Below are 21,944 nucleotides of genomic sequence, written 5' to 3'. Positions count from 1 at the left end.
TAGAGAAAAAGATAAACATATATCACTGAAAGGGGGAAAGATGCTAAGACGCAGGTGACAACGCACCTGAAAAATGGATGAAGCGCATTTCTAGCAACCAAATATGGACAACAATCAGAGCGTAAGTACTGAATGTAAATGAAGATTTATGTGTTTAACGTTAAAAAATGTTAGCTTTCTTATTGAAGTTGGTAACTGTAGTCTGCAAGGCACAACAAGCAGAAATAAACAGTCTGTTTATTTAGGTAAACATGTGCTGATTTAGTGACGATTATAATTTATTCTGTCAAGTAATGAACTAAACTTCATAACATATTAATATGTTAATACATTCTGTGTTGGTCAGCTGCATTAAGTCAGCAGTAGTCTGTCTTAAAGGGATACTTAACCCAAAAAAATTAAATTCTGTCATCATTTACTCACCATCGGATTCTTCCAAACATGTATACATTTCTTTGTTTTGTTGAACACACATTTTCTGTTGAGTTTGTGCTTTTCCAGATGTGTCTCTCTACTGTCATGTTGCCATGGAACCCACAACCTGTACAAAGAGTCAAAAGCCTACATCATTTTAATGAACGGATAATCCTTGATCTCCATTTATGCCTAATCACAAGGAACATGCTACAGGTAATGTTTGATCTAAATTGATAAATGCATAATCTTTGAATAATACATTTTATTGAGAAAGCCTTGTGGCCTTAAGATGTACTGCAGAGGACACAACATAACACAAATGAGTTTCACTGATCTGTGGTGTTCTGTTTCCAGTGCTGTGTCCACCCATGTTATGCATTTGTGCCTTCTCCTGCTCTGCACTTTTAAAGCCCACTGTACGGTATGCAAACATCATGTCTACGATGGTGAATTTATGTAGAGATCTGAGTAAAGTGGTTTGCTATTCTGTATTAGTATAAAGGTATATTTAAATGAACATTTTGTATTTAGTAGGCCATCATACACTGGTTTGGCTGTGCTGCAGAATTTGTCCATGCAAGACGCTGAGCAAGTTTTCCTTAATGATCTGGATTACCATCACAGGTAAATAACATATTATTTATATTCAGGTTTCTTGCCTCTATCTCTATTCAGTATTTTTGGTCAGTTTTAAGGGGATGTATTTATTATAGTTCTTGAAACAATGATGCTAAAACATCAAAATAAAATGTGTCCAAATCTTTGGGCAATACAATAACAGCAATATGAACATGAATGAATGATCCTTATCATTACCTCAGGCTGTGGCATCTTGATGTTTACTGATGATACATATCCCTCTACTGTGATCTACTGTGTGAGATATCATTAAGATCTAAATCTAAAATTACAGATTTGAAGATGGGTTAGCATCCTGTGTCAAATCGCTTTATTTATCTTTTCACGTCGCTTCAGCTGTTACGGTGGATCATACCAATAATTTGCAATCTTTACAAGAATGCCAAAATCATGTAACAAGAAAGTCTGTGTTTATTAGACATCTTAATATTCAGTCGGCTTGTGCTTTCAGTATCGACGAATCTGCTGCGGTCGTTCATGCACATCTGTGTGGAGGTACTGTAACCAGAACTTGGTCAGTGACCAATGGTCACAGTTCAACCGTAACAACAACAAGCACCATCTGACTCACACAGATTTTGAATGTGCTGCAAAGAGGCTAACAACTAAGGAAGTACTTCATCATTTATCTCGCCGTCTATCTGTTATAAAACATCAACAAGCGCATCTAATCTAAATGACACATAGTCGTGATGCATGGTTATCGACTTCATTGGCTAACCGTAACTTTCTATAGCTAATTGTGCGCCCGCCATATTTACTTTACGATATACACGAAAGCAAACGATCAGTGAGTGACGTGACTTTAGTTCAAAACAAGCCAAGAGTAATCGATCAAGCGCTTCAATCTACGCTGAACCAGTAGTAGCCAAGACCAACCCATCTAATTATCATACAAGACACAGAAAAGTAAGAATAAATTCAAGAATAAATAAATAAAAGTGGAAATAAATATATGCGTTAATAAATAAATATAAAAATAAATAAACGTATAAATAAATAAATGTAAGAATAAAAGAAAATGATAAATAAAATAATCTAAAAATTAAAATAATATAAAATGGACACAAAAAATAATAAAAAAATAAAGTTAAGATCAATAATAGATAAAACAAATTATTTTGTTTTATCGAGCCATTCATTACTTTATTTATTTTCATATTATTACATTTATTTGTTTATATATTTATTTATTTATAATTTTTGCAGGTATAGTCATCCATAATAATAGGTTAAGAAAAGATTTATAACTTCACAACGACATCTAGTGATGTGATGTTAAAGACGGTTTGAAGGTTTTTGTTGTTGTTTTTTAGTAAAACCTTAATAGCCTACATGTAAATTGTTCAAACTTTGGCGACACTGGAATGAATAACGATTTCACATAACAGTTATTAACTCCAACTACAGTGTTTAAGATAATATGTGACCCTGGATCACAAAACCAGTCTTAAGTAGCAGGGGAACATTTTTAGTAAAAGACAAAAATACATTGTGTGGGTCAAAATTATCGATTTTTCTTTTATGCCAAAAATCATTAGGATATTAAGTAAAGATCATGTTCCATGAAGATATTTTGTAAATTTCCTACCTTAAATATATAAAAACTTTATTTTTGTGAGTGGATGGTCTGCCACAGTGCCCCTGATTAACAACTTCAAAGGCAATTTTCTCAATATTTTGATTTTTTTGCGCTCTCAGATTCCAGAGTTTTAGACGGTTGTATCTCAGCCAGATATTGTCCTATTCTAACAACTCATATATCTATAGAAAGTTTATTTATTCATCTTTCAGATTATGTAAAAATTTGCACATAGGCTACAATACGAACTTTTCGTATGCGTTTTTTCGTATTTGGCGCTCATTTGTACTGAATTGTCAAAACGCCTCTCAAAATGCTTGCTATGGATGCGAAAAACGCAGAAAATCGAACCCAGACCGAATCTTTTTGATGACGGACGAAAATATCGGAGGCAGTGTGTAAATGTGATTTACACAAAGTGAGGTCGTATTTATTTTTTAACGTGCGGAAATTTCGGACGCAGATTTCGGCCTCAATGTGCAATGGCCGTCCTTTTTTGTTTGTTTTCAGATGATGCTGAAGTGATGGTGGACTTGAATTCCTCTGTATTTAGTTATAGCCTATATTTATATTTCTCATTCTATATTTAATAAATAGTTATGGTACATATAAAGTTACATTTTATCAATCTTGAATTATTTTAACGTTTTTCTGTGTTCTCTATGTTGTTTATGTAGGTCTAGTTTATTTAATAACTTTTGTTTTTAATCCAGTCCTTGTTCTCTGAGCAACACACAATCTACACATGATTTTAGACTGATTTTTTGAATTCAGGTAAATCATCATACAGAGGTTATCAGAACGTTAAGGGAAGGGTAGCGGAACGTTAGGGGAGCGTTCCCCTAACCTATAGGGAACGTTCTATTTATGTCAAGAAAACTTTCCTAATCAGCAGGGAACGTTAGGATATTTGTTCTGGGAACCAAACGCTAACGTTCCCAGAACGTTCTCGGAACCCAAAATTGTTAGCTGGGCACAACCCCAGCTACGTCTGAATTCACTCACTTGTTCACTCATTCACTATTCCCTATATAGCGAATGCTAAATAGTCCACTATATGGGGAAGAAGTGAATGAAAATGAGTGAACAATTTCGGACACTGACATAATATATACTGCGTCTGACAGTAACCTTATACTGTCGCGAACATTCGTCATAACGCTTATATTACACCTGTGTGGCTTAATGGATTGTTTTGTAAAATGGTAAAGTTCATTTTTACATTATTTGTCACGTTTATTGTATTAGTTTTTAATAAAGAGAACAAAACAAATGTTTGCCACGTTTATTTACTATTAAATTTATTACGTTTAATAAAATTACTTAATATATTTAAAAGAAAACACTGCTAAATAACATTCATTTAATCTGTTTATTCTCAAAAAGTAGAAAATAACTGTTAACAAGAACAAACACAAGTGTATTAAATGTACATTCGTGGCATTAACGGTCACTCCTCCAGCTGATTCTAATCAGACGGTTGATTCGCGTTATCACGGGAAATATGAGTGAGAGAGTGTAAATCGGATGTACACTCAAAATCAGAATACATTGTGGGTAAAAAGTAGTGTAGGGAATGCGTTGTTTACTCAGATTTCGGACAACACTACAAAATGGCGGACACCCGATAGTGCACTATATAGGCCCTGTCCCAAATGGCGCACTTGCGGTCTCGTGGACTTAAATTGCGCGTTCTCGCCAAGTCTACGAGTCTGTAGTGTGTCCCATTTGTCTTTTTAGCGCTCAGAAGTCTGCTCGCGAGCACCTCCTTTGTGCCCTCGATGCGGTCTTCGGCGAAGCCCGCATTGATGCAGACTCCACTGAAGTCCCCTACCCAGGAATCCTTGCGAACGCCCAATCACAGACCGGATGGGAGGAGTGTCGTGGATGTCAGACATCAGACAAACATTTTTAAATGTATGTTTTGATAAAATTCAAAATTAATTTATTAATTAGTTACTTATTCATATTATTGCTTATTTATTTTCTATTAAGCCAGCTATTCAAGAATAAAAATGCAGTGCATTTTCTTACTTAAGGTAATAAGCCATGTTTTGTTGTAGATTTATATCTAGTTGTCTCTGGGCTCTGTAAAGCTGAACAACACAGCTTCTGTATTATAGAGAAATATTAGATAACAACATATATGCATATTAAGAACACATTATGCACATTGAGTAGGCTATAGTGTAAACAAATTAATACATATACAGTCATGACAAATGAATCCATTACAAACATAAGTATCTATTGCATAATGCTCGGGTGGCATATCAACATATGAAATACAGAACAATAAAAACCGGCAGCTCCAGCCCCAAATAACAACAATGGGACAACAAGTGGTCGACTTCACGCGGCGCTGCGCAGACTGATCAGCGCATGACAACAAAGTACCGCGAGAGTGATTAGAAAGCACCGCTTGCTCTTTCCGGCGTGATGTCCTCAGGTCTGTCCCAAAAAGCACTCCCATGTACCCTTATGGACTCGTGCCTAGTGCCCTATAGGTCTGCACTTCCTGACGTCACCAAGTGTGCACTCGGAGGAGGCCAACAAGACCGGAGTGCGCCATTTGGGACAGTGCCATATGCGATGTGGGCGAATTCAGTGGCTGAGTCCGAAATCGCATACTCAATGGGTACGTACTTAACGGGGCTAAATGGGTAAGTACTGTTTTCCCTGAATTGGTGTAGTATGAATGCGATCAGCCGTTGTCCGCCATATTGATGATGATCTTTTCCTTTTTAATGGCGGGGAGCAAATTACTTTTGTGGCGCATGTCCGCCACCTACTGTACTGGAGTGTACACGGGCCAGAGATTAACCATGAGACGTAATAACAAGCGCAACAACTTAAATTATGAGAGCATTAACATCAGTAATGCTAACTTTACCCTCCATGAGTTTTCCCAGCATTTGCAACATGTTTGTAATGCCTTCACAAAGGAGACGTCGGATAGCTGCTCGAGGATCTCGCCTTAGGAGAGCACTGCTGATTTTATTGTCAAGGAATATAAGTATTATTGCTTATAAATTAAATATACCCTAGAAATGCATTGCTAGCCCACACATACACTTGTGCACAATATTATTGATAAGTGCTGACCAATACTAAATTTTTTTCCTGAAAGTGATATTTACATTTTAAATTTAGTCATTTATCAGACGCTTTTATCCATATATTGATATATTGTATAAAAATAGGCTACTAAATGTAATTGTATTGCCATATGCCATCTATGCATTAATACAGACTACAAAAATGTGAATGCATACGTTTTCAGTGAAGCAATTACATAATGCATGAAGTAATGTAATATGTTTTATTTACAGAAAACTATAGAATAAACATGAATAAAAAATACGTAAATGTGATGTGAGAAAATAAATGAATTTAATAATTATTAATACATATACAAGTTAACAGCACATAAATCAAAGCTTTATTTCAATTTATTGTTGTAACAAATTATCCTGTATCTACAGGCGTTCTGAACATCCTACTGCCATCTCGCAACGGACCACCGTAGCCACCTTCGTGATGTTAACGAGTGTGCTCATCTGTCCCTGTAGCAGTCAAACAAGATTCAAGTTACCTCTGTGATATGTGCTCAATACTGCATTTAAATGTGGAGGTAGTTGCACATGTGTTAACTCGCTGTTTATTCCACTCAAATTTTCCTGAATTCATCAACAGTACTAATGGACAAATAAAATATATACATTGTTTAGTTACTTAAGTAAATATGTTTATTTACATTACTTATATGTATCTATGCAAGCAGTGAACAATGCTTTGTACCACATGTTAACAGACGTAAGCTACATTACTGTGATGTGCTCATTTGCAATAATTTATCGAGAAAATGACAGGTCACATGTTACACAGACATTAAAAAGCGTCTTTAACTTGCGTATGGTTTTAATATATGTAACGTTAAGTCTAACGTTACTTCTAAGACGCGTGTGTGCGTGGAACGCACCTTTAAGCTAGAAATATTAAAACACTGCATTTTCACAGCAAAATCACAAATATACTTAACTATCTAGCATCTTACAGGTTAACTTTACGCTACAGCACTTTAACAAATGCGACTGCAACGCAAAGAAACGCGTTGTTGGCTAGTAATACTCACTTTTGAAAACACCTGAATCGCAGTTCTCCTCATATGCTCCTGTATGAACTTATCCTGTCCCGTGGTCTCATGGGATAGATAAGTATCCCAAGTATCTGTCGCTGGGTGCTTCAGAATGTGGGCGAAACCAGTAAGCCATCCGGGAATTTCTCACCTACTCTTTTATGAATACTGAGGATTCGGACATACTACTCTGTTTTCTCACACTATATAGTAGGTAAGTAGGCGTATTCGGACGCAACAGTAGTGTACGCACGTCCAAATCTCGCGAGAAATAGGGCACCAGCCGGGAAATTCTCGCCTACTGTTTTATGAAGACCGAGGTTTCAGACAAACTATTCGTTTGCCTACTGTATAGTATGGCAGTATGCGATTTCGGTCACAGCCCCTGTCGCGCCGCTGTAACGCAACCGGTTCGTCCCTGTTTAATGACGTCATTGTGGGACCCGCGCATGCGCTATTTGTCACTCACAGATCGCTACAGAAAACAACTTCGGGCAATTTAAATAACATGTCCAGCAAAGAAGTAAAAGCTGAACTGAAAAGTGCCAGAGAAGCTATTAAAAATAAAGATTTTAAACAAGCTTTGAAACATTGTAAGGTAGGTGGTTATATTCACCTGTTAGAATAGAATCATGTATATTATATAGAGAGTTCTGCGTTTTACACATTTTTGTTAGTTAGTGGTTTGTTATCGGAACAATTTTGCATGATTAGGCAAGTACATTTTTTTTACACCAGGTTGTTCTCAAGCAAGAAAATAATAACTACAATGCTTGGGTATTCATTGGCGTGGCGGCCACAGAGCTGCAGCAGCTTGATCAGGCCCAGGCAGCCTATGCGAAAGCAACCGAACTGGAGCCAGAACAACTACTGGCATGGCAGGTATGTCGATTTGGGGAAATTTCACGAAGAGTTCATTATTATAGTGATTATTTTGATGATATAGACTATGATTTATTATTTGCTCAGATAAGTGTGTTTGGTCGGTGCTTATTTTGTGAAATAAAACAATGAGCATTGTAATACTTATGGTTTTCCCCCCTAGGGTTTAGCAAATCTGTATGAAAAAAGCAACCAGGCAGATTTCAAGGCCAACCTGCCAAAGGTTTATCAGAAACTTATAATGTTATATGAACCGTAAGTAAAGTGGACATGAAGAGTGATTTGCTCTCTGATAGATCATGCTGATAAACAGTCTTCTTTATCTTTGTCTTTCTCTGCATTTGCAGGTCAGACAAAGCAAAGTGTTTTGAAGTAAGCAAGAAACTGGTGGACATCTATCAGTCGGAGAATAATTATTTACAGGTGTAAAATTTATACAATTTGTATTAGAAAACATGTTGTGTGATGTTACAATTAAAGATGTACGTTTTTAGGAAAGAGTAATTAAAATATGCAATTTATTCTCAGAAACACCTTTTATATGCCGTTATTATTTGTGAAACAAATGCTCCTCCACCTGCAGGTGGCCAGAGTGTGGCAGAAATTGATACTGTTGAAGGAGGGGGAGGATGGAGTCCAGAATTTAGAGCTGCTGCAGCTGTGGATGGAGATGACCAGACTGCTGCAGGCTACTGTGGAGGATCAGGACAATGAGACTCAGCAGCATGTCAGTCACATTTATCATTACTTTGTGAATTGTCCCATGCCCTTAAAAGGGATACTTCACCCAAAAATGAAAATTCTGTCATCATTTACTCATCTTCGAGTTGTTCCAGATCTGTATAAATGTCTTTGTTCTGATGAACACAGAGAAAGATATTTGGAAGAATGCTTATAACCAGACAGATTTTGCTCCCCATTGACTACCATAGTAGGGGTTGGGAGTGGAAGGACTTGCGGATGAGGTCAGAGTTCAGTGGTGCATGGGGCAAGCAAGGGGAGGGAGGGTCAGGGTGGGGAGGAAGTTTAGCTTCCTGACTGCCTGGTGGAAGAAGCTCTCCTTTAGTCGGCTGGTCCTGGCCTGGAGACTCCGCAGTCTCCTCCCTGATGGCAGCAGCCTTAAGAAACTGTGTGTCGGGTGGGTGGGATCACCTGCAATGCAAAAGGCTTTGCGGGTGAGACGGGTTCCATAAATGTCCTGGAGGGAGGGGAGAGAGACACCAACGATCTTCTCAGCTGCTCTCACTATACATTGGAGGGTCTTGCGGCAGGACGCGTTGCAGGCGCCATACCACACAGTGATGCAGCTAGTCTGAAGGCTCTCGATGGTGCCTCTGTAGAAGGTGCACATGATGGGGGCTGGGGCTCTTGCTCTTCTCAGTTTGCGGAGGATGTAGAGATGCTGCTATGCTTTCTTGGGCAGTGTTGTTAGTCCAGGAGAGATCCTCAGTGATGTGCAACCCCAGGAACTTGGTGCTGCTCACTCTGTGACACAGTCGCACCATTGACGGTCAGAGGAGCATGCTGAGTGTGTACTCCCCTGAAGTCAACAACAATCTCCTTTGTCTTCTCCACATTCAGAGAGAGATTGTTGTCACTGCACCACCTGGCCAGGTGGGTCACCTCGCTCCTGTAGTTTGTCTCATCTCTGTTGCTAATGAGACCCACCACAGTCGTGTCGTCTGCAAAAAAATGTCTTTTGTGTTCAAAAGAACAAACAGAAAAATGATAAAGATATTTTTCCTACTATGGAAGTCCATGGGGGGCAAGATATGTTTGGTTATAAGCTTTCTTCCAAATATCTTTCTCTGTGTTTAACAAAGAAATTAATAAGAGATTTGGAACAACTCTAAGGTTGAGTAAATGATGACAGAATTTTCATTTTTGGAGAAAGTATCCCTTTAAGACATTCACATAAAAATGCACAAGTAATTTATCAATAAATAATCAATGATAGTAAGCAAATGCACCACAAAGAACATTGAAAAAGTACAAGGCAACAAATTGCAGTCAGTAAGACAATTTCTTAGACATTTATAGAGGGAGAGGGTATAACATTTCAACCACACACTCACTCACATGGACACATGCAGACACGCTAGGGGTGGGAATCTCTAGGCACGATTCGATTACGATTCAGAGGGCTGCGATGCGTTGATATAACGATTCTCGATGTATCTTTTTTCCTATACAAATTTTCTTTTTCTTGCTGTGTGACTATTAAAATTAAAGTATTTGTAATTACTCAGACCAATTTTACTTCCAATATCCTTTATTAATAAAACAAATGGAAGGGATTTCTCAAGTCAACTGGAAGGTTACATTTGCCAGCATTGCAAAGCACCAACAAGAAAAGAGTGACTGCCCTCAGTGCCCTGTAGTAGCATACAGAATGCAGTAAATTAATGCAGACTTTTTTTTGCACATAGCACCGGTGCTAGAGAGGTTTAAAGTTTGGTAGCACAGGCCAAACAGTAGTAGCACAAGTATAAAACGTCTGTTGCCATCATAAAAAAATATCATATAGTATTTACTATAGTACACTGCAGTAAAATTCTTAGATGCTATCGTGTTTTTTAACTTTACTATAGTATACAGTGTTTATCAATTTACTACAAGGGCACTACAGTTTCCAATAGCAAATACTATAGTAGACTACACAGGGCTCTAGAGTGCGACCAAATTTCTCAATGGTGCGACTAAAAAAAAATCTGAGGTCGCACCGGTGCGACCAGCCATTCGAGGGAAAAAAAGTATCTGCGAAAGTCTCCCTGTGGTTCAACAACAGAAACATTAGGCCCATATCGTGGTCTAAACCAATCAGAGATAGTGAAGGGCAGACCCCCCTCTGATTGGCCGTGGTCCAGATATTCCTGTACGTGTGTGTACGTTTGCAAATGCTGTGCTGCAGTCGGACAGAGGTGAGTAGCCTAGGCCCGTCAGATAAACAAGAGTGGATGTAGCCGCGGATGATGAGAGAAGATGAAAAGAACGATTGACAACTTTTTCGTTAAGAATGTTAAGTCCTGATCCGTCCGAAAATCATAACCAATGCTCTGACACGCTAGACTGCGACTAAATGGTGTCATTTTGCGACAAATTTTCCTGCCAGTGCAACAAGTTTTTCTTAATGGTTGCACCGGTGCGACTGTCAAACTGATCAATATATCATTTTTGCGTATTATACATTTAATGCGCAGAAGTGTTATATTGCACAAGCTGCGCATTCAGTCACTCATTTTCGTCTCCCCTCCTTCAACCATTCACTTATCTATCAGTGCCCCTGCCCCCAAACACGTAATTCGCGGGAGGCGAAGGACCGAAAGAGCAGACGAGTGAAGCGCTCAATCTTGCAACTAAATGGGGCAGTTGTGGCCTAATGGTTAGAGAGTTGGACTCGTGACCAGAAGGTTGCCGGTTCGATTCCCAGGGCCGGCAGGTAACAACTGAGGTGCCCTTGAGCAAGGCACCTTACCCCTACTTGCTCCCCGGGCGCTGCAGTGATAGCTGCCCACTGCTCCGGGGGTACGTGTGTTCACTACTCTCTGGATGGGTTAAATGCAGAGGTCACATTTCGTTGCCTTGTACATGTGCAATGACAATAAATTGAATCTAAAATCTAAAAATCTAAATCTAAATATGCAGAATACAAGAATTTCCCCTGCTAAGGTACAAAACAGCAAAGATAACGAAATGTGTTGCGAGTACTGTATGCATGTGAAGCTAATGTAGGAAATAGGGCTGAAACGATTCCTCGAGTAACTCGAGTAATTCGAATACAAAAAATCATCGAGGCCTCGAAGCTTCGTTTAATCCATTTAACTACAGTACCCACGGAGCGCTGCGTTTCCCCACGGACCGTTATTACTGACGCACAGCCCGCTAAACTCTATTCATGTTATAGGGCTCTCAAGTCTCCCGCATTCACCGTGAAACACACGCATTTTAGTCTGTTCACACGCTCACACGTATGTCTCATGCTGATAAATAAGTGATAGCTTATTGAAATGGTGAACTGCTATTTTACTTAGTTTTAGTCTATTTTGCGAGTGAAACTTGTTTTCCGGCTGCATTGAGTCCATCAAACTAGATGCGCACTAGTGGATGCTGGATGCTGTGTTATTTACACATGCCATCTGACTGTTCTGCGTGTCTGAGTGAATGAACTGCACTTTATGAGGACATGAACTTCATCTCCAGAGTTGCTCTGAGAGTTTATTTCAGAACATTTTACTGAGTGAAGCTAACACACTAAAAAATAAGCGTCTTCCGACGACCTGCCAAAATAAAAGTCCGGTTAACTCAGTATTTTTATGTGGACAAATATATTACCATTTAATAGTAAAAAATAAACAAAAACTAATTTAGATAAACTAAATGCATCATGCATAAGCTGAAGTTAGTTGTTTACCTTTGAAATTATTCTTTCTATTTTTATTAATGTTTCTTATTTATACATTTGTATTAGGCCTATATTGCATTTTGAATGTAATATGGCAATGGAATGTACTAAATGGGTTTAGTTTTCACAGATATGAATGTATGCAATTTCAGCAATAAATATGTTAATTTTTCTAAAAAGGAAACAAATTAGTTGTTCATTTTAAGAGACCCGTCTTATTTTCTCTTGTGTATTTAGTATTGCTCTTTAATAAAGAAAAAGTACTTATTATCCGAATACCCGATTAATCGATGGAAAAATCAGTAGAATACTCGATTACTAAAATAATCGATAGCTGAATCCCTAGCAGGAAACATGTGTTTAAACTTTAAGCGCTGAACTATTGTATAAAGATCTCTAACAATACTGCAAAGCATACAAAACGTATACATCACGCTAAATACTATTTATTTGTGAGTCGCTATTGATAGAAGCCAAACGTGTATCAATGCAGCTTTCATGAAGAATAATCACTAAAAGCCTTCAGGTCTCGCGGGTTGTTTGAGATATGCGCGCGCCGAGAGTCAGAGCACAAAATACTAAACGGAGTTCTCTTTCACGCCTTCTTACTCTGAAACGGACATATAAACACAAAATAACCTAAAAATTCCCATATTAACAAGAAACCTTGTAAAGGTATTCAGTTTCGTGACCAAACAGTTGGGAAACAAAACACATGTTCCAGTATATTGCGCGAGCTCTTAAAGGGGCAGCAGCATAATAAAGATATCTGTTTATAATGTTCATCAAACAACAACGGACGGGCCCAAAAACACTCACTGATATTAAAGGAATTGTGTTCTCTTATAGGAGTCGTTCACAACAAATAAAGGAAGAAAGTAGCTTTAAGAAAGATGTGCTTTAAATATGGTAAAGTGTTGAAAGAGATTTTACATATACAATAAAAATAATTCAATCATAAACAATGATTTGTATTAATTTCTAATTGATTTATTAATGTATTAAACACATTTTAATGAAGTTTTAGTGATTCTTTTTTCTTACCTCACCCCACGATTCTGGTGTTATCAAATTAAGGGCTGGTGCCACCAACTGAATAACTTGGTAGCACCAGTGCCACCTCTCTCAAGTGTTAGTCTAGAGCCCTGCTTTCTTGTAGAATTGTGCATCAAATAAAAAACTTTATGTTGACCAGATTGTTAGTTAATCATTTACAAGTCAATATTGCCTATATGGACAGCGATTTAAAAAAAAAAAGTGAACTTGTAAAACTGTGTTAAATGCGATGCGGTCGACAATTTGGGTGCCCCTAACTTTTGTGCTGTTTTCTTAGGCGCACCAGTGCAACCAGTGCAAAAAGTTAGTCTAGAGCCCTGCTACAGTATTTTTGTCTGAGTGTTCAATTTAACAGGACTTTTATTTTACGCTTGAGTTTTGTGTGTTTGCCGATAGCTTCACTCAAACAGTAAAATGCTCGTAAAATAAACTCTCACAGCGGTTTCACACAGCAAGCCAAGCATAAGCAGAGTGTAAGCAGCGCGTATTTTTTTCGGCGCACATTTTAAAGGGGTGCTGCAATGGTGTGTCATGCATTCTGACTTCTTTACAATGTTAAACGTGTTGTCTTCTCATGCTTAACATGGTGAACTTGTCAAAAAACGTGTTGGGGGTATTTTACTTAGTATTTCTGTGCTCGATACACTCCCCCAGCGATCGTACAGGTTTCAGAATGTTTTTTTCGAACATATAAAACGGTTTCGTAACAATTTTTTTAATCCTTTATTAGGGCTGTCACGATTATGAAATTTGAGTGACGATTAATTGTCTAATAAATCATTGCGATTATGGCGATTAATTGTCTGTTTTAGGGCTTTGTCGATTATGACGATTAATTGTCTGTTTTTGAGCTTTGACATTTAATTCTCATACATTTTTGATTCAGCGATTGAAACGACCATATTCTGAATACAAGACTATGTTTATTTCTTGGAAATACATCGGAAAAAATTGGGTCATCATATATTTAAGGTTTAGGCTTTTACCTGTCAATAATACAACCACCAAATACTTGTAAATGAAGTAAATTGATCAGGTGTGAATTGAAGCCACCATTAAAATGCTATCGGTCATAGAAAAGCTTCTAGTCTGTTTTTTTCTCACTTGCAAGACTACAGTAAAATTTTACTTGTGTGTTAATGAAATTTTGGTAGACTGGTTTTCACACTGAGATTTGCTTAAATAATATTAAATTGTACTACAGGTAATTTGTATATGTTTTAGTCTTTTTTTAAGTGATTGTGTTGTGGTGGTACATTTGACAAGTATTACCATGCTTTAGTTACAATATATACACTAAAATATGCAGATGCACTACAGCTCCCCCTAGTGTCTTCTATAGAGATGTGCGATAATTGCGATGATCCGAAATCATCGCGATGAGGTCAAACAATCGCGATGAGACGATTATTTAATAATCGTGACAGCCCTATCCCTTATTGGACAATTCTCCCAGAAAAGCACGCGGCAGCAAGGAGAGCAGGAGAAGGTGCATGCGCAGACGTCACTTTCACTTGTGTGCAGGAGAGAGAGAGAGCATATGTTCGCGAAGTTCAGGTGTTTGTTTGTTCACTGCATTTGGGTGATGAATGTTGTATAAATCCATAACGCTGGATTTGGAGTTCGTTTGAAACTGATATATGGAGCCGTCCTAGCGCTAAAAGATGCCGGACATGAACCGCATGCGGTGAGTGAAACTGATGTCTGTGTTTTGTTGGCAATGGATGTGCACATGCTTTAGTTCAGCCTTCCCCTCCCCCCTGCACACGCAATATGATATGATTTTGAAATCTGTACAAGAAACAAAAAGGATTATAGCTCAACTCTAGAGACTTCATGCCCGAGTCATTCGTTATTTTGCCCATAGGCTGCATGTACAGTTAACATAAATGATTAGTTCACCTACCGAGTCCACGGGTCCGAGTCGTTCGTTCTTTTGTCACGTGACAACACCATAGGCCAGTCTGTGTAGACTGTGCCGGAAACAGAAATTATTAGTTCATCCCCCGAGTCTTCGGGTTTGAGTTGTTTGTTCTTTTGTCACGTGATATGACAGATGCGTGTTTAATGTATTACATACAAAAATAACTTATTTCCTGACTTCCCTTACAAATATTGTCGTGGCAAGAAGTTGATCAGCCAATGTTGAAAGAATTCACGAAGACCAGAGAGCCAGGTTTCAAGAGGTTTCAATCTTTATTTGCTCGAGCAAGCAAAGTGAGACAAACAGAGTTCATCTGTAGATGCCTAACAATTACACTTCTGACTCCATCTTTTATACACTGTTCTCAAGTCGTTATCACAGTTTAAACCAATTATATTTACCTGACATCACCTTCTCCCAATCAGGTTCTACATGACATAACTTATTTTTGTTAGTCCATCCTCTTTTGACATTCCACAGTTAAATATCAAGCTTCTTACATCAACTTTTAACTGTGGCAAAATCTTTTAAAGGATTAAAAAATATATGTACATACATCCATCTTTAAAATGTAGATGTACGTCATTTTGTCAGTTGCTACTGTATGAAAGACACATACATCCATCTCTAAAATGCGAATGTATGTCATATTGACATTTACTACTCTATACCATACATTTTAGACCAGATCTCGTGTGAAGACTGCATATTGTGTGTGCTCAAAAGCGTTTGCGTGCGATGCAGAAGCCTCATGGTACTGCTTGATGTTCAACCTAGCCTGTAACCTTTGACCCATGAGATTATGGTCTTTTTGCTATGAGACTCATAGCCTTTTCTGTGTTAGAGAAGTGTGTGAGACCTTTATCTAGTTTAAATGCATTGTTTCATATAAAAACTCAATCAATAATAGAAAAACTTAATACTGTAATAGAAAAACCACCATAATATTCATGCAGTTTTTAACTCTTGCTTTTGATGCATTTCTGTAAAGTTATGTATTTATAATTCATTAACAATTTTGGGTCACTCAGGTATGCAATAAGGTTTACAGGTTGTTGTTTATTACTAAAAAGTCTCATGCAGTTTGCAAAGTATATAATAATAGGCTATTGAAATCATTTAAATGTGCAATTATTTAATAAGAGATCACTTGTGTAATATATGCATTAGACATAAACACTGACTTTACTAGTGTTACTTATGTTTATATTTTGCCAGCACAGTTCTTATGCAAAATAGTTAGTTATTAAGATAAATTAAAAACACATGCAGAAATCCACAAGAAACATTTATGAATATACTGACAGAAAAAAGAACAGAACGGTACGTTTTAGAGAAGATGTTTATTGCACACATCTTTTGATCATTTTATAATATTTCTTCCTATAATACAACATATAACACGTACATCATGCATTTGACTGTGATCCGGGAAGCGGTCACGTAACGTTAAAGACTCGGACTCGAAGACTCCGGTATAGGCTGCAGGTTTGCCTGTGGAGCTACCATTTGACAAAAGAATGAAAGGGCTTGGGCCCGATGACTCGAGAGACGAACTAATCATTTCTCTTTCCGGTATAAAAGAACGAAATGGCTTGGACCCGATGACTCGAGAGAAGAACTAATCATTTCTCTTTCCGCTATAAAAGAACGAAATGACTCGGACCCAATGACTTGAGAGACAAAGTTATCATTACTGTTTCTGGTACAATGTTGCACATGCGCGGTCAACACAAAATGAACGAATCACTCGCTGAGACACTCGTTACTCCCGAGTCATGTTAAAGATTCGATCAAAAAGAATGAATTGTTCATGGATGACCCATCACTACTCTGGAGATGAAGTTCATGTGTTCATATACTCATACAGTGCAGGCGCAGATAAATCCTCGAACATCACTCGTGCTGTATGTTAAACTGTGCACATAATTCACTCAGACACGCAAAACAGCTTGATGACATTTAAATAACAGGATTCTGCATCCGTATCTAGTTACATGGACTCAGTGCGGTGCGCCATTGATTAATGTCACACACAAACAAGCACAACAACGATAAACGCATTTCACACAAACATGCAGCTCTGTCTAATGCACATATTCTTATTATTCTAATTACTGTATATGTCGCACTGTTGTTTTTTTCAAGTTACTTGTCCGGTCGGGCACGTAATATTCTCTCTCACTCGCCCATACAAAACATTCACTTGTCCCAGACAAGCGTTAATGTCGAGCCCTGTTATGACTTTAATATGGTTTCTCATGTTTGTCGTGTTTCCAAAATATGTTAGTTTAGCTTGACACAACTTGCATATGTGGGTCTCGTCGAGGCCATTTTTACCTTCAGCTTCATAGAAACCAAAATGCTTCCATACATGAGCTTTTAATGTAAACTGAGCCGGTCGGATTTCTTTCTCCGCCATCTTCGTCGTCTCTTATGTGCACGCCATTAAATATTGAACATTTAGAAAATAGATTTTTGACATTCGTGAATCGATTCAGAATCGTCCATGTCTGCATCATGATGCATCTAAGAATCGAAATTTTCCCGCACCCCTAACGCACGCACGCACACACTGTTTTATTTTTAAGATCCTTATAACAAAGGCCAGTTTGACAAAGATGTGTTTTCAACCTACAAGCGAATGGGATTGAGAAACACTGAAATGGATGGGCTTTAGTGCAATGTTTGGAACTATTGAGTCCTCCATGACACAAGTTACTCCTGCATTCCATTCTTCCAATGGACGTCTATGGGAGTGTCACTAATCTGTTTTTCAGTGGCTCTGGCTCCTATTCTCAAACCCTTTTTTTAAATACAGCTAATTGTCTATTAAAATCGTTCTCTTCTACATATTTTCAGTTTCTGTTGTACTGATTTATAACCGTGACATCGTCTGACAAAATCTCCATCGCATAAAGAGTGGTTTTCTTTCACACAGCATCTGGGTAACAATGTGCCTATTTACAAACAGGGCTCCAGACTGTGCCTAAAATGGTTAAAAAATATTAATTTGCGAGTGATATTTTTGCAGAGATCGCCACTGGCGACCATCCAAATTTACTCGCTTTTGAAGTGCCCCACTTTTTAAAAAGCCAGCACACTGGTCTTTTTCCCGCACACTGCTCTCCGTCTTTTTCCATGCTCGGTTTACCAATGCTTATGAGGAAGCACGGAATAAGCGCCCACTTATCTCCGCAGAAAACTCTGCAGATTTTAGCGCTTGTCATTGTCAAGTATACACGCACAACGTGAGTGCATTACTAGGTTGCGCTGTTTGCTGTGACAAATTTTAATGAGCCGGAGGACAAACAATGTCAGACATGTTTTGTTTATAACAAAACTAGTCGCGGAGATGATCTGGAAACGTAATTTATCCGTCTATTACTTGACAGAGCTCTGGATCATTTTAAATCGGTTCACAGCAAGAACAAATGGCTGGTGAATTCTCTTGTTGTGATTGTGAACATGCGGAAAATATATTTTTTTACAAAAACATTTGCAAACTAAAATCAACATAAGAATGTATGAACGCAAGCCCTTTCATTTTGCTTTAATGTATAACTCTACAAACAATAAAATGTGTACTTTTTCATACAGTATATTTGATAAATAAATATGGTCTTAACATGCACATTTTCTGTTGGTTCAAAGGAATTGAGAGTACTAATTTGGTGTGGTGTATTCAGAGTTTAAACAGTCTTAGCATCGATCAATAACTAAGCTTCTCTGCCTATTTTTAAATAAGCAGAACCAAATCTGCTGTCATCTGCATTTAAATGTATAGGCTGGTAGAATTTTAAGACTATTTGAACACATTTACATACATTCATATTTGAGTACACATGTAAATGCATTTTAAAACTATTCCGCCGAACTCTGCAGAATTTTCCCCAAATTTTAGCACAGAGTAGATGCAGAGAGAGGTGATACCTGCGTCGGGAAAGACCTCACGTTCGCGGGACAGTACTGACGAAATTTTCCCACTGAATGAAAGCAAAAGTTTATCCAAGAAGTCACTAGGTTTGTTGCTATGCGCTAATTCAGAACAAATGTTTGCTAAGTTGACAACACTTAGCGTGTTGACTGTGAAAGGATGATGTTTTCTCAATGACGGAAACAGTGTAGTGCAGTGATTATAGCTACAGTAAACTTGTGGGAGTGCATTCCTATAACATGACTAAACTGTAGGGATGACCGATAGGTTATTTTTGGCCGATACCGATTTTAGTAAACCACTATCGTCTGATACCGATATTGGTCAATTGCATACAGTACTACTAGGGCTGTCACGATTATTAAATAATCGTCTCATCGCGATTTTGACCTCATCCAGATGGTTTCAGATCATCGCAATTATTGCACATCTCTATAGAAGACACTAGGGGGAGCTGTAGTGCCTGCATATTACTTATTTTAGTGTATATATTGTAACTAAAGCATGGTAATACTTGTAAAATGTACCACCACAACACAATCACTTAAAAAAAAAAAACTAAAGCATATACCATACAAATTACCTGCAGTACAATTTAATATTATTTAAGCAAATCTCAGTGTGAAAACCAGTCTACCAAAATTTCATTAACATACAAGTAAAATTTTATTGTAGTCTTGCAAGTGAGAAAAAAACAGACTATAAACTTTTCTATGACCGATAGTATTTTAATGGTGGCTTCAATTCACACCTGATCAATTTACAAGTATTTGGCGGTTGTATTATTGACAGGTAAAAGCCTAAACCTTAAATATATGATGACTCAATTTTTTACGATGTATTTCCAAGAAAAAAAACATAGTCTTGTATTCAGAACAATATGGTCGTTTCAATCGCTGAATCAAAAATGTATGCGAATTAAATGTCAAAGCCCTAAAACAGACAATTAATCGTCATAATCTCAATGATTTATTAGACAATTAATCGTCAGTCAAATTTCATAATCGTGACTGCCCTAAGTACTACACAATACAAGCTAGTTTTTCTGTTAGTAGAGGCTTAGGCTTAGTAGAGAAGACTGAGCATATCTTAGATTTCCTTTTTATCCTTTCCTTGACCATGAGACTAAACCTATCTGAATACAATCAAATTAACCAATCAGGAGGCTACCTATAACCCCCACTGTACTGGACAAACATCTCATGCCTTGTCCACATTAATGTCTTTGTCTCGCCGTTTTGGCCTTCCGTCCACACTGAAACAGTGTTTTTGTAAAAAAAAAAGTGTGTGGATGAGGAAAACGAAAGTGTTTGAAAACGATTATGCGATTTATGTCATGTGATGCAGTTGTTTTTGCTACTCTCTAGTTCAGGGATCTGAAAAAGTGCACAGCAATCAAATGGTGACACTTTAAAATATCAAGAGTGCAGAATAGTCGCACACACACAGACACACGCGCACACACAGACACACAATCAAAAAAAATTACTGGTAAGGCAAAAATGGTAAAATGGTTTTGATGGTAAAATCAAAAAATCTCTCTCTCTCTCACACTCTCTCCCCCTTCCTTCTCTCTCTCTTTCTGACACACACATGCAAGCACACACGTGTGCACATATACACTCACACACACAGGAACCTAGAAGTTACACCATATCATTACACATTGTTTTACTTTTTTTTACAGCCAGATGACACCAATCTGCTTTTCAAAGGTTGGATTTTAACGGCCTGGTATCGGTTTTAACCTGAAATTCAAGCAAACATTAATTGAAAAATTATATTAAAACAAATATTTGACAATTTGTACAAATTGTACATAAATACTTAATTAGTACCACAGAATTCTCTCAAAATGCAAAAATGTATTGCATACATTTTCCTGAAAAAAAGTTACAGGAGCCAGGTTTGGCCGCAAAGGAGCCAAGTGTGACCCCTAAATGGAGAGGCCCAGTAAACTGAATGAAATGACAATTAATTGCAAAATGTTTGTATAAAGTGTTTGATTTATCACTATCCATTCCTTATTTTGTTAGATATCTTAATTATCAAATACTGAGTAACAAAAAGGCTTTCCACGTGTTCCCTTTATAACAAAAATTGAATGTTTGACTGTAATCATACTGCAAAACTTGGTACTTATCTAAAAGAAAAATCTTCTTTGAGATTGTCCAAATGTTCATTCAAATCCCCAAACATTAAGTCATGTAACAGTCTATAACAGTTGTAATTTCAGTAACAAGGGCATTTTCAGTTATGACAGTTACAGGATGTTCGCTTGAATACGATTCCCTATTATATAACAAAAGCTTGGGTTAAAATTGATGTCTTAATTCATGACACCTTTATACAAAAATTACATTACATTATTACAGTATTACATTAATTTTCCTGAAAAAAGAAGTTACATACTTAAGCTTCGGTCACTTTTGACCGCGAATGAGTGTGACTCCTAAACGAAGAGTCCCAGAGGGTTAAATTGACAAACAAACAAATACATAGAATAAATTAACATGTACTGTACTGGTAATGCAGATTTATGTAATTAAATCACAAATGCTTGTATATCATTAAAATAAAATAAAAATGCTAATAGAGCTTTAAGCCTTTGGTAACACTTTACAATAAGGTCTCATTTTTAATATTAGTTAATGCATTAACTAACATGAACTAACAATAAACAATATAATTTTACAGTATTTATAAAGCTTTAAGTTTAGGAAATAAAAATGTTCATGTTAGTTCATGGTACAGTAACAAATGTTCATTAACTATACATTTTAATTAATAATGTGTTAGTAAATTTTGTTTTTAAAACATTTTCAAATGAAAATGTACAGTATATGTTGTGGACATTGGACATCTCAGCCAACAGTGTTTGATCACTATTAGTACTCCTATGGCCTTTACAAAGGCAAATGGTGCCTTTTGGGAAGAAAATAGAGGTTATGACAGCAACAAATTCCT

The 21,944-nt window shown here is 37.3% G+C and overlaps 2 protein-coding genes across 9 annotated transcripts in view; one reads left to right on the top strand and one right to left on the bottom strand.

The window, feature by feature from the left end:
• nol6 (nucleolar protein 6 (RNA-associated)) overlaps window positions 1-522 on the bottom strand; it is a 143,422-nt gene extending 142,900 nt beyond the window's left edge. The window contains exon 1 of the mRNA XM_057358686.1: window positions 424-522. Coding sequence (XP_057214669.1) covers window positions 424-426 — 3 coding nt within the window. The 5' untranslated portion in view covers window positions 427-522. The remainder of the gene's footprint in view (window positions 1-423) is intronic.
• skic3 (SKI3 subunit of superkiller complex) overlaps window positions 442-21,944 on the top strand; it is a 164,243-nt gene continuing 142,740 nt past the window's right edge. For 3 of the 8 annotated variants that reach the window (XM_057358607.1, XM_057358570.1, XM_057358632.1), the window contains exons 1-5: window positions 7,141-7,374; window positions 7,515-7,658; window positions 7,822-7,913; window positions 8,006-8,081; window positions 8,242-8,385. In XM_057358607.1, the coding sequence (XP_057214590.1) occupies window positions 7,141-7,374; window positions 7,515-7,658; window positions 7,822-7,913; window positions 8,006-8,081; window positions 8,242-8,385 (690 nt within the window). Of the gene's footprint in view, window positions 631-771; window positions 839-948; window positions 1,042-2,241; window positions 5,277-6,123; window positions 6,273-7,140; window positions 7,375-7,514; window positions 7,659-7,821; window positions 7,914-8,005; window positions 8,082-8,241; window positions 8,386-21,944 lie in introns of those variants that run through there. The other 5 variants (XM_057358598.1, XM_057358590.1, XM_057358625.1 and 2 more) reach the window with 5 other exon arrangements.

Source organism: Triplophysa rosa, linkage group LG2, assembly GCF_024868665.1.
Source record: "Triplophysa rosa linkage group LG2, Trosa_1v2, whole genome shotgun sequence".
Taxonomy (NCBI): domain Eukaryota; kingdom Metazoa; phylum Chordata; class Actinopteri; order Cypriniformes; family Nemacheilidae; genus Triplophysa; species Triplophysa rosa.
Note: the sequence above shows the minus strand (reverse complement) of the source record. Positions and strands in the feature narration are given on the sequence as shown.